Source organism: Argopecten irradians, chromosome 2 (genome assembly GCF_041381155.1).
Source record: "Argopecten irradians isolate NY chromosome 2, Ai_NY, whole genome shotgun sequence".
In the NCBI taxonomy this organism is placed as follows: domain Eukaryota; kingdom Metazoa; phylum Mollusca; class Bivalvia; order Pectinida; family Pectinidae; genus Argopecten; species Argopecten irradians.
Genome location: NC_091135.1, coordinates 48871921 through 48889364, shown reverse-complemented (window position 1 = coordinate 48889364; position 17444 = coordinate 48871921). Strand labels below are relative to the sequence as shown.

The 17444-nt window shown below is 35.0% G+C and overlaps 1 protein-coding gene across 5 annotated transcripts; it reads left to right on the top strand.

The window, feature by feature from the left end:
• The first annotated feature begins 5298 nt into the window (after window positions 1-5298).
• Window positions 5299-15361, top strand: LOC138315780 (proline-rich transmembrane protein 1-like). 5 transcript variants are annotated; one of them, XM_069257042.1, is made up of 4 exons: window positions 5299-5320; window positions 9049-9122; window positions 11358-11486; window positions 12161-15361. In XM_069257042.1, the coding sequence occupies exons 2-4, from the start codon at window positions 9075-9077 to the stop codon at window positions 12311-12313; spliced, it is 330 nt and encodes a 109-aa protein (XP_069113143.1). In that variant the 5' UTR covers window positions 5299-5320; window positions 9049-9074; the 3' UTR covers window positions 12314-15361. The 5 variants fall into 5 exon arrangements, with proteins under 5 accessions (XP_069113143.1, XP_069113140.1, XP_069113141.1 ...); XM_069257039.1 differs by lacking the exon at window positions 5299-5320 and adding an exon at window positions 5809-5966; XM_069257040.1 differs by lacking the exon at window positions 5299-5320 and adding an exon at window positions 5822-5977.
• Window positions 15362-17444: the final 2083 nt, after the last annotated feature.

The following is a 17444-nucleotide window of genomic DNA, read 5'->3' as shown; positions in this document are numbered from 1 at the left end:
AGGGAACTATGCAGAGGACACCAACAACAAAGGAGAGGATCTGGCCAAGGCAAAAGGATTATCATTTTGTTGAGACATTATAAGCTGATGCGGTACCACCACTTCATGAAGGATTTGCTTAACAGTTGCTCGACCTGCTCTTTCAAAAGAAAGACATCAATACCTAAAGTGCAGTGACCAAATTACAGAACATCGCTATTACCTTTAAGCACCTCAAGAGTAATCCGGTAATTTACCAACAGGCATGTATTGGTGCACTTGAAAGTGATCAGTATAAAAATCACACTTTGCTCAATAGGATGAAACTGATCTACAGTCTGAGAGGATGAGAATAGTCCAGCACTTCACTGATTGTCTGGATGCAAGATTTGAGAATTTGCGTACAAATCCACTGTTTCTAGTGTGGGTATGCGTATTGTAATTATTTGCATTGCAGAAAAGTGACACTACATTCAAGAAGGTTGCAATGATGAAGCGTGTCAAGGACACATATGGGTTGATATTTAGGATTGTGGTTGACCCAGTAGTTGGAGAACTGAGACAGTCGGTGTAACCAGAGTGTCTGTGTAATACGGTACTGGAGAGTAGTGGTCATCAGGGTATCGACAGAACTCAGGTGAGACATAGATGTTTTTGGCCTAAGATGTTTAAGAATACTTAATGTAAGAAGTGTCATAGGTATGCTGTATCTAAATTACCAACTTCAAAGGTTCATGTTCCTATGGAGCATTTCTCTGCAACTGAACCATTGAAGGTCATTGCTATTGACTCCACTGTGTCGGAGCCACACAAGGTTACGAGAACGTTTTGGTATTGACATATGTTTTACCAAGTGGACGATTGCTATTCCTATAAAGGATAAAACGGCAAGCACGATCGCTAAGGTACTCGTTAGTGAGTAATACGGAGTTCGCAAACAAATCCATTCAGATCAAGGGAAATGTTTGTGTCGGAAATCTGGAAGCATTTGTATGTAATGTATGGGATTAAGAAGAGTCAGGCCAAAGCATATCACCCGGAAGGTAATGACCAATGCAAAGAAGAGGCGTCGGCAAGATCATATACGTGAATTAGTTTTTGCATATAACGTTACACCACATTCGTCAACGAGTTATTCCCGTTACTATTTGCTATTTGGCAGGGAACTGAATCTTCCAATGGATGCAATGTTCGGTGTACATAGTTTAGATCAGTATGTCAGTGTTAATCGTTGAGTTCTGGAACCCCATGACAGGCTGTGGAGTGCTTTGAAAAAAAGAAGGGGAACGGCTTCGTCATCTTCAAAAAGGTCAGGTAGCGTATTCATGATGGAGGAAGCAAGAAGATCAGAACAAGTTCTGTGTTGAACATAGGTGGCAAAGTCAATGTTCGCAACCGCAGTGCTCGAGGCAGGGACAAAATTCAGGACAAGTAGGGTCGTTTGATTCATGCAGTGATTGCTCGTCCGTTTCCGGATTTAGGGGTATATACTATCCGTCCTGATGGAGATGCCAATGGTAGTGAGGATGCGAGAACTGTAAATCGCTCTGAGCTTAAGCTCGTGGAAATTACTTCTTTGGATGACACAGATTCTGAAGCTGAAGAGGATTACTCGGTGACTCGCTATCGGTCAAGGAAGGCAAACGCGGGAAAACGCGATGTTGCTGTAGCTTGATATGTCAGCAGGCCCCGATTTCTCGAAACAAACTTAAGTCAAAATTTGATCAACATAAGTTACATAAGGAGAAAAACTTAAGTTTTGACTTAAGTCTGTACTTTTGTTTCGAGAAATCGGAGCCAGGTTCTTGTGCTATACTGCCATACGGACAATTTAGAGACTGATTATTGTGTTGTATCTTATGGAAAAATAATTTTAAAACAATTGTGTTATGATATTAAATCTCATCTTACAGTTTTGAAAATTGTTTCTTTTTTTCCATCTATTTCATCTTTTGCTTCATTTGTAACATTAAGTTGGTTATGTATAGTTGTATTCCTATTGATTGTTTTTCATGAATTATTTTACTTCTACTGGAGTATGTGTCTTTTGTATGCGTTGTGGGAATCGAATCGCATTTTAGCAAGGGAGTATGTGGGCATGTGTATTGTAATCATTGGTTAAGCTAACAGTAAATTTGTAATGTTGTCATTGGTTCTTTGTTAAAGAGTAAATTGTCAATACTTTTATTCTATTGTGCCGATTGCGCAGATAGGATTGAGTTGATTCAGGTAATCGGCTATTGGTCATTTAAGGAATAATTAACCAATCATAAGATCTCTGGTTGTATAAAGTTCACATGATATTATCTGGTTAACACATTGTCCTCTGTCGAAAGCCAGGCGGCTGTCATTATATAATACATGTACGTGCACGTGCCGGAATAGTAATCAGATGTCCATTGCCTGTAAAAAGAACGAATAAACAACGTGAATTCCTATTAGATCTGCGTTCGGGTTCCAATCTACTTTACTAGCTTGTCAAATATTTGATCAAAAGAACTAACCTTCCAGTGAAGACCAAAAAGCCCTTCTTGTATGATGTACAGGATGTGTAGATCATGACACATTTTGCTATAATTTTGCAGAATAACAACTGTGAATCAGATAAGGCACAGATACACTATCATACTAGTATTACTATAGGATGACGTTATCCCTACAGGATAGAAAAATACAGGAAGTAATGTGCAGGTAGGTTAAAAAGCCTCTAAAAGAGGTCCGTTCAATAAGTATGATAATTCATTTATACGACCATTTTTAAATAGAACATAGGAAGAATATTATACTTTATACAAAATAAATAAAATGAAATTCTTTATCTTCATATGGTCAAAAGTCATATCATTTTCATTATTTTACTTGCATGTACTTCAAGATGATCATAAATACTTGGGTTTTTTTTTGTTGTTATTTATTGTCCTGTATTATGTTGCCTATTGTAAAACTATTCTATTGTCAACATACCCATTTATATGCAATGCACTGTCTATATTACGTGACAAACAGTCTGGATATCATGTTCTGTGAATATTAAGTAAGCATTAAATGATCTTTCTATAACAATCGTGGCAGTTTGTGAGATAGCCTTCCGAACTCTCCAACGGCCGACATGTCAACCTAAAACGGCCGAATGAACACTGGAAAGATAAATGGCACCATTATGTTCCATTTTACATGTCGGTCGCGTACACATGTTACTGTTGAAGCTACGACAGATTTCCTTCCCGGTAGGCAGGAAGGAACCCTTCATTCGTCAATCCTGTACACTGTTGTGAAACGGGGTTTGAATGCCAGCCCCTTGAAAAGCCCTAGGCGTGGCATTGGAGGATTTATGAACTCGGTTGAATTCTCGCAGATCTTGTCAGTATGTCCCCACTCAAAATGCTCCCTTGAACTCGGTTGAATTCTCGCAGATCTTGTCAGTATGTCCCCACTCAAAATGCTCCCTGGCGTGTTGTTCTCGATATTCCTTATCGTAAAGGAGCACGGAAAACCAAACATACTTGGACGCGAGCCGAAAAATGCTGTATACTTTAAATATGGCGCAGAATTGGGAAGCTCGACTGATTTTGTGAAAGCATTCATGATTTGGATGTTCGCGATCCCCCATTGTTCTAGTGTCATTTTTTCAAAAGTATGAGTTTTACCTATTCTCACCTCCATATTTTTGCCTGGATCCACAGTATCATATTGGGGAATGGGGTCCTGCCAGATATGGTCTACGATTTTTAAACATTTTCGCTGTTCGTTGTTATTGAATTTGTCCAAATTGTTCGATATCAACTCACCGACACTGGAAACGGCTCCACTCTCTTGACCTTGACCGTGATCCCTAGAATTGTCTGGTTTCACGTAATCTTTTGCAAGTTCAGTTCGTATTTTTTTCCTTTTCCTCATTAATTTGTCTTCATATCCTATTTATTTTCTCTGTCAATTTTTATCCTTTTCAGTTCGCTCTGCAGTTGTTGTAGCTTTTCATGATCGTCCACGTGGTCGCCATCACTCCTCGGCATGGCTCCATGCTCTAACATCGTCAAAGATTCGTGGAAAACGTCTTCCGTGTCACTTTCGCGGGACTCTTCTTCAATTTGAAGGGCGTTGATATACCCTTTTAGTCTTACTCCCGCTCCCGTACGTTTGGGACGAGCTCCGTCGGTACCTTCAGCCATATTTCATCAAATATTATTGCTACGCCGCTTGAGGCGTAGCAGTTAGAATCGTATGCAAATCACGCCATCTTGCAGGATAGCCATGCGAAAGAACGCTTGAATCAGACGAATGTTCGGTGTGTTACAAGCATTGTCTGTTAAAGTAATATGAAAACGAATGACGGAAACAGACCTGAATATCATAATGAGGAAAAACGGTATAAAGCTAGTATATTAATAATCCGAAATAAAAGGCCAAAATAAATTCAAAGTAAAATCAAAATCATTTCTATGGAATATATATTCAGCCACTATAGGGCCTTCTTCAGTCCGAAATCTGAATATGTCCGGGATTTCGGCGCCATCTTCCTGATAAATCGTGGTCACGCAGGGTTTGTATCTATCGCGATTTTAGTAGATAACAAGCATTCATGGTATATCTATTCTGAAAAACCGAATGACTGTTATATTTTGGCGGATTTCCAGCAAGTTATCAGCTATTTAATAATTTCCAATGATTTATCATAATAAATATAAAGTGGCATTAAATGCATTTAGTTTCATAAGCAATTTACGCCATCTTGCAGGATAGTCGTGTAGCAAGAACGCTTGAACAACCATCGCTTTTTCTTTGAAGTAATATTAAAACGAATTACGGAAACAGGCTTGAATCTGTCCGTTGTGTACGGCGGATAAATAGAATTATTTAGTGGCCCTAATACGCCGCCGTAGTCGTGCCTCTTATAAAAACTATACATATAATTCTTATGAAAATACCGTCTTATACAAGTCATATGCGTTTTGTAATGACTACTGTACTGTTCAACTATTAATAAGGCAGTCATCTTGAACTAATCGGAAGTAGGCACATTTTGCAATGGCTCCCGATTTCAATATTAATTTGGTAATCTTGGCTAATAAAATGCCAAGTTTAATGCGTTAAAGAAAACGTTCAGTGTATTTTTCATTACTTCTCATAGTTTCGCCCATTCAATCGGCGGCTATCTTTGAATTACCGGAAGTAGATACATGTACATTTTTCAATAGTCCCCGCTTTATTATTTATATTTTTTGGTAGTCTTAGCTACAAACATGCCAAGTTTCATGCTTTTATTGAAATGAACATGTATGTTATTTCATTACTTTATTTAGTTTTACCTACGAAAATGGCGGTCATCTTGGAATTACCGAAAGTAGGTTATTTTTTTAATGGTTCCCGCTTTTGATATCATCTTGGTAGTCTTGGCTACTAACATGCCAAGTTTCATGTTTTTATTGAGCATGCTATTTCATTACTTTGTTAAGTTTTACCTGCGAAAATGACGACCATCTTTGAAAGAAACGACAGTTGGAGCATTTTGCTATGGCTCCCGGTTTAAATATTGTTTTGGTAGTTTACACTACTCGCATGCCAAATTTCATGAAATTACATGCTTGTATAAAAAAAAACGCATGCTTTATCCCTATGTCACTGATGATGTTTATTACGTCCTAATAATATTTTATCTATGTTATTTCCTGATTCATAGTTTTATCGTGTAATATCTTTTAAACTTCTAGCAAATTAATATCTGGAAAAAATATATATAAATAACGAATAACGAAAATAAAATCATCTTTATTTAGAAGAAATATCATAATCGATCAGTTGCGTAGAAATTTGAAACAGACTATAGATTATTTTTAACTTACAAATCGATCTAGATTACGGAGAGTGGTCTTATGACCAGGAACGAAATACAGGACATGTGATAGGCTGTAGTTCAGTATTAAACCAGTGATTCACCTCTGAAACTCTTGTACACATTACGTCAACATCGGACACTTCATTAGATAATGGTATGGATCAGGTAAACTGCAGAAAATAGGTCAGGTCAACTGTATGCATGATATCTGTATGTAACATATATCCAAACGATGATAAGCGGGTTTGTGTACAAAGAAATACAAGATTATATATATATAGTGGATGTATATTCGGAGAATACATGTGGTAAGTTATATATATTACTTTTAAACGGAGAATGACAGCCTAACCCGGTAGTGGTCTTGTTATTGACCTGTCACGCTTGATAACCTGTAACACTGGGATTATAGTGTGCCTTCACCTTAAAGTGTACACGGAATGGTTTGGTATATAAGGCTTGATAAATGTGTCATTTTATAAAATTTAGAATGGAGAAAGTACGAGTTTCATAGCGAATACGGTATTAGAGATAATGCCGCTTTTCTCTAGAACACACCTGAAGCCCCAAGCCATTGACCCCGATTCGGGACCCCTGACCTGTGACGTCACGAGGACAACGGGACCTACTCTACTCGCATACGATAGAGTGGCGATTTTCTGCGTCTGCCATCTAATATAAACTATCTGTTTGTAAATATCGATCTTTACAGATACAAATACATGTGTACATGTCCGATACCTATTTAATATTATCCTCAATCACAGATATGAGTTTGGAATACGCTTTATACCATGCATATATTGATGTACCTGTCGTAGATAAATGAACATTTCTGCGCGATTTCTGCACAATTATACACAATATAGTGTGTATAATAAATTAATAATCCACGTACGTTGTAAATCTACGGTGTTTTGAACCACATATACATGAATATTATGTAAAGGATTCTTGACTATGTTATCCAAAACCCGACTCGGGTCGTTGTACTGGTCAAACCCGCTTTACAAATTTCTGACTTTTTCATATAACCTACCCGTACGAATTAAGTTATGATTCTAAGCAGAATTTTTTGCATATATGTAAATGCATCTACTAATTGCGTTATATCTGAAATCGATCCATTTTTCATATAATACAGTACATCCGACGACTTGTTGATATTTCGCTCAATTTCATTTATTAGTGTCTTTAATTGAAAAAATAAATCATGCACGAGTCAGACGAAAAAAAAAGAATGAAGATGTCTATGTCTAATCCAAGTTACAGATATCAAGTACAGACAAAATCAGAACTGTACTTCCGAATAGCCAATAGCCAATGTCGTGCTGCGCGTGGTCAATCGAGACTAATGAGGGGGCTAATAACCAGATTACGTAAGAAAGGTGTTTAGTGACCTGTCACGCTTCGTTGATTAGCTCACGTCAGGTGTCAAAAGTAAGATCACAGGTAAGTTAGCGATGGACCATCATTTAATTGATGTATAATGTCATATTTGTTTACACATATAAATACTTGGTTTACAGTAAAATATACCGTTCGAACATAACATATAACAAGTGTTTAAATCACTAGATGTATACATAATTGTATATTTCAGAATGACCAATGTATACATTTGTCTCGTATATATATTTCTAGTTAAATGTATATGTATTTTTATAACAGAGACTACAAAATTATTTATAGATGGCATGTCGAGAAAGAACAATGCAAATATGATGCACAATGTTATAAGTTTGATATTTCTGGTAGTTGCTAGATTTTGGATATCCAATTCTTTGTGAATTTTGGTCAATATCGATCATTATTATCAAATGAATTATGTATTTTAAATTCAATTTCTCAAGTGGTTTATTTTTTTTATTTACTCCCCCTCCCAATTTATGTCTATGATATTTACGTGTATTGAACTATGAAATACATTTAACACTTTCGGCTGCAATGTAGAACTATTTAATAGTATAGGTAATGTGATTGAAGGTCACTTTATTAAATATATAGATTATTTGACTGGTAATCATAATTAACATATGTATGTTTTATATCATACATGTATTCGATCGGGAATTGACACATGCCTTAATCTTCGCTGATGTCAGGGGCGAGTTTTACTAAAGGTCATAGACGTAAACGTAGACTTTAAGTCTATATTTACGTGTTTACTGAGTTTTACGACAGGGTGTAACTGGACGTTAGACAGAATCATCCTTCATTTTGGTCACATGACATCTTCGAAGATTACGTATTACTCCAAAGTCATTGAATAAAGTCATCAGGCTTAGAGGTATCTTAATTAAGGACATGAACTTAAAAAGTGATCACTGCAGTAATGCTAAAACAGTAAATATCCCAGTAATAACAAAAAATCTCCTACCAAAGCTTTAGTCTTCTTCAAATCCATTCAACACTTAATGTCATTTAAGAATGGCTCTATCCTTGTAAGATGTGTTAGGAGACTGTCGAACAATGGTATTTGTATTCTAGCTTCTGTCATTCTACTCAATACATTCTGTCAAAGACATTAGAAGATAGCAATATTAATCTGTAGACATGCATCGTACTCATAACACGGAATAAATTGACCTTAACATTTAACATTAAGTTAATTTTTGCTGGGGTTTTGTTTCCCTTCATTTCAAGAAATGTTATTGAGATATAAGGCGGTACTATCAAGATTATCCTATAGACATTCTCTCTTTGAAGTTTTCTGCTTCCTCTGTGAACAATTACATCATGAAAATGATTGTTATCGTGTATAAAATAATGTTGATTGGTCACAAAGCATATCGCGTAATAGCTATAGAATATATATAAATATTTTGTCATGTGCCCTGTGGATACCTTCCTTGAATCAAACTATCAGTCACGTTAAAGATAATACTGATATAAATACACACGTATCCAGTACTGTTTCAAGGTGGGTTTATTTTCAACCTACATGCTATGAACAACGTTACTTCATTCTAATTTAACACTTCTATGTATGACATTTGATAATATATCACTTAGAAGAAGAATAGCATAGGCATTATGCCTTTTGTCTTATTATTTTGACAAAATATTGTATATAATTATATACTCTGTATTTATGTATGTTTGTATTGTTTATAAAATATTTCTGAAATGAAATAATATATCACTCACTTCATACAATTAATGTATAAGCCTGATGATTTCATACAATGTTGTTGACACTTTCGTAATTTAAGTGCAGTTGTTTCTTTGTTTAGATGATACTGTGAGATGAATATATGTAATGGCGGGCTCTGATTCTGACGACGAGAGACGGCCAATCAGGTACACTGTAAGTATTTCCGTTTTCAATTTATACTTTAGTGTATTAGCATTGAATGAAAACAGTGGTTACAGCAGTAGTGTTATTGTTGATGTTTTATATTTCTTCAATAGGCCGGAATATCATAAAGTCATGTTGTATATTTTTGGTACATCAAAATGATCAAAATGAAACGTGAAATACAAAAATCAAATTGTGCATCTTCACAGGAATTTACTCGCAGATTATGAAATATGCTCACTTAATTAGTAATAACTGAATATTGTAGTTAATATCAAGTTGGATTTTATAATGCAATATAATTTTCTTTAATATAGGATTATTTTGATATTCTTTAATTGTGTTCCATTGCCAATATTTAACACTTTATATTCTTTCATTTCTTTGTTTGTTAATATGTATATACATGTATGTATGTTTGATATTAAAGTGTTGAGTGTTTGATTTTAAATTCATCTTTTTGTTGTCCACAAAACCTATAACCGTCCCATTTTTGTTTAATTAACGTTAATATATTTTTGTTATGAAGATATAAATAAACCTCGACGCTGTTTATGATGAGAGTACACTCATCTCCATATATCTTTTTGTTGTCCACAAAACCTATAACCGTCCCATTTTTGTTTAATTAACGTTAATATATTTTTGTTATGAAGATATAAATAAACCTCGACACTGTTTATAATGAGAGTACACTCATCTCCATATCTCTGTAAAATTCCTGATAGTTGTATCGTTTTGCCTGTAATTCGACTTTTGTTGGTGGACTCTTTTCTATTAGAAATTATTACGTTGCCCTATCCACCAATATAATTCGACGTTATAAACGGGGACGTAATTTTACTAATGGCTGATTACATAATGTTTAAGTCAATGAAAATGCTTGATACAAGCAAGAATCTTAGGACATTTTTGGTTTTTTACAATATGTTGTTAGGACATTCTCTATTGGAAATATTAATGATTTTCAAAAATATTAGGACATTTTGATAGAGTACTGGCAAAATGGACTAAATTTAGCCCCAATCTGAATCACTGAAGATTATATTATTATTTATTGCCATTGCTTTTATCTATTCTGAATTGTTATGTGTAAGTCACAGACAAAATGCTGAACAATGCCTGGCGTCACGCATAACTTAGCTTTATCCTAGAAACGGCGATTCATTCATTGGCTTCCAGCGCTGTGTATATATATCATATTATGCTCTTAATCCCATTTTCTATGTAGATACTATCTTGTTTTCTTTTACTTCGTCATAAGTGTGGTATCATCGATGGGGTATATTAAAGAACTGTAAATGAATTTAGTACAAACTTTAGTTAATAGTTTTCTGTCGCTCGATATTCAGATGAATTTTAGAACTCCTCATGGTTCCTTTATAACGTGGCGTGCAACCATCACAGACTTGATTTTACAACATGCTGGACAGATATATAGCTATTGATAGTAAGGTGGGAATTGACATTTTTATCAAGTGGTTTAATTCATTACCATATAATATATATATAAATGATTAGCATCTTTAACGCTTTTTTTTCCAAGCAGCACAAGACATTTTGTTCTTATTTACCGTTTGATAGCCTTTTCGAAAACTCAACAATTCATCCAAATAATTGTTGAAATACAAGTATTCGGCGTTCTTTTAATTTTGATATTCAAATTTTCAAAATGACATTGCTATTTCTGTGTTTAGATATATTTTTTCAAGCTTTGGAAATATTTTACTCTTCACATGAATTTATCAAATCGTTGCAAAAGTATTTCATTATTATTAAGAAATAAACACTACTTTTTATAACCCTTTCAAAGCATACGCCAACATTGTATATGACAATAGGTAGCGCATGTTTGTAGTCTATTAATAATGTTCATTTTATCGAATTTATTAACTGAACATATGGAATACTAATTTAGAACCATTGATAAAAAGTAAATCATATTTACAAATTATCTCACCAGTCCAACATCAATAGTAAGCCTATCACTTTGTTAAGATGTGTAGTAATATTAGGATTAAAAGATAATAACGTGTGATTGCATATAAAAAATACTGGTTTATAGGACTTTTAAGGAGTATAGGATATATATTGATACATTATGTAGTTGTCCTGGGTTAGGTAGATTGTAGTAATTTCCTGATTCCTGAAGTGATTCTTCCAATGGTTATTCAGTCCATGTTTAGAATGTTTATATTTCCTCCAGAGTTGACCACATGCTTCATCATTTGTTTGTGCTTACAGACTCCAGCTTTGGCTCCAAATGTTGCCTACCTTCGACAGCCGCCTCGACATTACCGGGTCGGGGCTATACTCGCCACCATCCTCTGTTTCTTCCCCATTGGAATATTGAGCATACAGTCTTCACGAAAGGTAGTGAAAGTAAATAACAAGATGTTATCATTTAGCGTTACCGTTTGATACGTACTGAACAATTGAATAGTTTTACAATTTATTTATAAAGCGATACATTGCAGAAGTGATGATGATATGAGTATAACTTGATACTATAGGATATGTAAGACCACTCACCTCTATTGGTAATACTGATCGGCTTAATAAACTTTCATTAAAGAATGTAATAACATTTCATTATTTACTTAATATATAATAGATATCAACTGTATTTTAAGTGCTTCTCACGTCACCATTTTATCTCGTTACTAATAATTGAAAATTACATACCATGTTCAAAGTATGTGCAGTAATGAAGAAATAGTGTAATTTTAACAATCTTGCTTGATGTAAAGAAGAACTCAAAAACTGTATAAAAGTGATGGGAAATATACGTTCACTGTGTATAAATGATAGTGTTAGGAAAATATCTAGTATACTGTATTATATAGTAACAATTTAAAAAAACTACGTTAACAGCTCATTAAATATCACAAACTAAAAATATTTACATTAATGATAATGTGTAAACACAAATAAAGCCATTTCTAGCCTTAAGCAAAATAAAGTCAAGTTCTTGAATAATGGTACCCTTGTTAATGATATCACTGATTTCCAATGCAGTTATCAGTGAGTGATCATTGTGTCCCCAGGTGACGAGGTCCGTGGCAATCGGTGACCACGTGACGGCCATAGCGGCGTCTGACAGGACGAGACTTCTCATACAGATCACAGTCATAATTGGAGGTCTACTTTGGTTCGGTGGACTACTTGGGATTATTTACATGTCAACTAAAAACAGTTAGCGAATGTCAGCTGCTTATTATGGAATCTCGACTATGGTGACAATCTGAAGTGATATCGCCAGATCGTGTTTATACCCGGTTACAACGCCACAGAGCAACGACGTCGACATTTTCTGGAATACCGTCTAATCGGACACATGACGTAACGCATTAACGATGATGCTTTGCTTTTTTGGAAGTTGTTATTGAAGTCAAATGGTGTCATTTAAGTTATCTTCATCAGGGGCCATTTTCATCAGCTTGCCTTACCTTAAGGAAATAATTTAACTTAAAGGTGTCCATAGGATACCTTTGCAACATTAAGGCGGGTTCCGTTTCATTAAATTCTTCTTAAGGAGGGTTTAATTCAAGAAATTTCCTGGGTAAATGAACGTTGATGAAACTGGCAAATGTCATAAACAATGACGTATTTTACCTGGAATTCAGCAATAACAAGACATATGCAGATGACATCTACAAAGTCTTGCACACCAAAACGTTTCCGAATCCTGAACCTGAGAGATTTCCATATTGTTCATATGATATCGGCTTTTATGTAAAAGATCACATGTTTCCAGTGGTGACATCAAACCACCAGTATACCGCTTATGTTATTAAGTTATAACAAGCATATAAATTATTTTTATCCAAAAAGCGTATGTTGTGATGCCATTAAATCCTTTGCCAAAGTGATTGCTATGAACTGTGTGAATCTGACATGTTATGTATAATATGTACTTTTTTCCAAACTGAGAGTATAATACTGCTGAAACACAATTTTACATGTCGTTAATTTATATGTTGCAGCAGTGTTTTTTTGTTGTTAGCTGTTTTTGTCAGGCGATTTCCATGTCTTCCTGCTAGACAATCTGTTTTCCATATTCACTTATAATTACCAGCCATTTGGCTTTACTAAGAGAAGGTTATGTTGATCTTAGCCATTAATACCTCATTGATCGTAATGTTGAGAGCAGAACTATTGTAATTTAGTCCCACATATGTTCAGTGCAGTTTAATGTCATCTGACTTGAAGGGTCATGATGACTATAGTCATAGCATGTTTCGACAGTCGTCATCCGCAATGCGCCGTGATTTTGCTTTTCACATTTTTAACTTCTTCTCACGTTCTACCAATGCGATTAAGCTGAAACTTGCATGAAATGATCCTAACATGGTCCCGACAAAATGTTGTTATTTCTCGGGTTGATCCGAAATCCAAGATGGCCGCCACATCCGTCATTTTAAAAACACATTTTGAACTTATTCTTAAGTTCTACCAGTGCGATTTAGCTCAAACTTGCATGAAATGATACTGACATGGTCCCGAGAAAGTGTTGTTATTTTTTTGTTGATCCGTATTCTAAGATGGCACCACATCCGCCATCTTGAAAACACATTTTGAACTTCAGTTGAAAGCATGAAAGGAACCCGATATGATCTGATTGAAAAGGTTTTTTTTTCTTTGCTTCATTCCGTTTAAGCCCATTGTATTAATAAAATCCATAAAATCATACATGTTGTCTTTATGCTAGTCAGTCAATGGCTTAACAAGATGTGCTGATAAGAAAACTACTAACCTGATCTGCTGAAATACTATAGTTAATGAATCTCGAAGTTGTGTCGTTATTGTGTCTTTTCCATGGTCTTTATCATCGTCAAATGACTTGGATCATTCGTACACTTCGTTCCTCCTGATATCAATACAACATAACAACACGCTGTTTACCTTATATATGTCCCAAGCAAAAATACATAAATAGATAGCGAATAGCCTGTTATTTACGGGGTCAAAAATGCATAAGTAGATAGCGGCCTGTTATTTACGGGGTCAAAAATACATAACTAGATAGCGAATCGCCTGTTATTTACGGGGTCAAAAATACATAAATAGATTGCGAATAGGCGGTTATTTACACTGGTCAAACTCTTCGCGGTTTTAGCTAAAACGAGACAATTCAATTTTCGCGATATGAATTTCATGGCTCATATCATTCGACCATTTCTAAATATTTTGCAAATCATATTTTCGCGATCACAGCCATATTCTACGTGCATATAACCGTGATATGGAGTACCGAGAACGTTTTACCTAATGAAAAAAAATATTAACATAAATATTGTTTTCTTTCCTTGTTCCTAACGAACAACCTACAACAAGTTTTCTACGTATAATACCAATATTTACCCACACAACTCGATGCTAGTCTTGTATTTAAAACAGTCCCATTGTGTGGTCTAATGTAATTATGGTATATTGTATGAAAGGATGTCATGATCTCTATGACCACGAATGATTATATGTGCTATCGGTTTGAAATGTTGTGATGACTGTTTTTATTGATAAATGTTTTCTCTGTAGCTATTGTTTTGCTTTATCGTAAGGAAGTTTCAGTAGTGGGAATGAGTTTTGTATTTCGACCAATTGGGCTCCAATTTGAATCATAACGTAATTCAGCCTTCATTATGATCATTTAATATTCATTGTTTTCATAGCACCGTGGTGGTGGATAGGCATAGTGAATGTTTTGAATTACCGTATACTTTATATATTTATTTATTTATTTGGTGCTTTCCCGCAGGGACATGCAACATAGTTTTGAGGATGGTTGCTATATCATAATAAATACACACTGTTTAAAGATACAATAACAAGGCTATAACGTGTATATACAATTCCCTTTTCTTGACGTTGTTGCATGCCTCTGTGGATAAAACCTACTTTGTTCATCATGTTTGAATACCACTCTATTAAGGTGTAACGATGATAAGAAGTAGACTTTGATGAACGACTGATGTTCAACCAAACATTTGTCGACATATATTTGTAAATTTAACTGCAGTTGTGTTCTTTTTTTTTAATTTACCAAAAATGATACTGCTGGAATAAGTGTTGGTATCTCGCATAAATGTCTGCCTTGAAAAAAATCATATCATGTACTTTAGCTGCTTACAATTAAAGTTTGATTTTTTTAGAAACTAAAATAATTATTTCCATATTTTCTTACTTACATGAGAATGTTACATAAGAAGACAAGACTAATATCGAATAATAAAGAGTGAATAAAACAATTAGTTGTTATGGTTTTTTTTAATTGGCAATTGGTCTCTTTGTCAATTGTCCTTTTAACAGCTACACTCGTTTAGGAAGGGTCTCCCTTACCTTGTATGCGTTGTGTGTTGGGTGTGAGTGTGAAGTTAGTCTTCTTTTAATAATAGTGTTATACTTGTTTATTTTATATTACAATTTCACAGAAGCTTTAAAGTATGCTGCCAAAGATACCGAATAACACAACCAGCGACGATATCGTCTACTCACAACGGCAAATCAGTAGTCCAGCTCTATAACTCTATGACTGGAGTGTCCTGGCCAGTGGACAGAGCCCGAAGCCTTCCTTACATCTCGGAGCCATAAGTGAAGGGGTGTCAAGCTTACGTCAGGAAGATTAGGAAGTAGAAAGCTATGAAGGAAGATAATATCACACATTCAGCATCATCGATATTCCGGGGTTAACTGTTGTAATATCCGTCCCTGGAATATGTTATAGCAAAGCTTGAATGCAGTTAAGGAGACAAAAACTGACCAATCACAGACCTATAGAGTCTCCCTTTGATGATGATGTAGAGAGAGAACGACATCAAACTTCAAAGCCATACAGTCAACCAATGTCCGTTCTCAGATTCTTTTGGTGTACTTCAAAAGACTAATCTATCTGTCTCATCTGCACAGAGATTATCAATTTGAATCATAACGTAATTTCAGCCTTCATTATGATCATTTAATATTTCATTGTTTTCATAGCACCGTGGTGGTGGATAGGCATAGTGAATGTTTTGAATTACCGTATACTTTATATATTTATTTATTTATTTGGTGCTTTCCCGCAGGGACATGCAACATAGTTTTGAGGATGGTTGCTATATCATAATAAATACACACTGTTTAAAGATACAATAACAAGGCTATAACGTGTATATACAATTCCCTTTTCTTGACGTTGTTACATGCCTCTGTGGATAAAACCTACTTTGTTCATCATGTTTGAATACCACTCTATTAAGGTGTAACGATGATAAGAAGTAGACTTTGATGAACGACTGATGTTCAACCAAACATTTGTCGACATATATTTGTAAATTTAACTGCAGTTGTGTTCTTTTTTTTTTAATTTACCAAAAATGATACTGCTGGAATAAGTGTTGGTATCTCGCATAAATGTCTGCCTTGAAAAAAAATCATATCATGTACTTTAGCTGCTTACAATTAAAGTTTGATTTTTTTAGAAACTAAAATAATTATTTCCATATTTTCTTACTTACATGAGAATGTTACATAAGAAGACAAGACTAATATCGAATAATAAAGAGTGAATAAAACAATTAGTTGTTATGGTTTTTTTTAATTGGCAATTGGTCTCTTTGTCAATTGTCCTTTTAACAGCTACACTCGTTTAGGAAGGGTCTCCCTTACCTTGTATGCGTTGTGTGTTGGGTGTGAGTGTGAAGTTAGTCTTCTTTTAATAATAGTGTTATACTTGTTTATTTTATATTACAATTTCACAGAAGCTTTAAAGTATGCTGCCAAAGATACCGAATAACACAACCAGCGACGATATCGTCTACTCACAACGGCAAATCAGTAGTCCAGCTCTATAACTCTATGACTGGAGTGTCCTGGCCAGTGGACAGAGCCCGAAGCCTTCCTTACATCTCGGAGCCATAAGTGAAGGGGTGTCAAGCTTACGTCAGGAAGATTAGGAAGTAGAAAGCTATGAAGGAAGATAATATCACACATTCAGCATCATCGATATTCCGGGGTTAACTGTTGTAATATCCGTCCCTGGAATATGTTATAGCAAAGCTGAATGCAGTTAAGGAGACAAAAACTGACCAATCACAGACCTATAGAGTCTCCCTTTGATGATGATGTAGAGAGAACGACATCAAACTTCAAAGCCATACAGTCAACCAATGTCCGTTCTCAGATTCTTTTGGTGTACTTCAAAAGACTAATCTATCTGTCTCATCTGCACAGAGATTTCATTTTTGTCACGACATATATTCCCGGGGCGGATATTACGACAGTGTTAGTAACCCCTGGGATATCGGGGGTGCGAATTCAGACACTTTTTACGATCACAAAAGCTCTATTTGA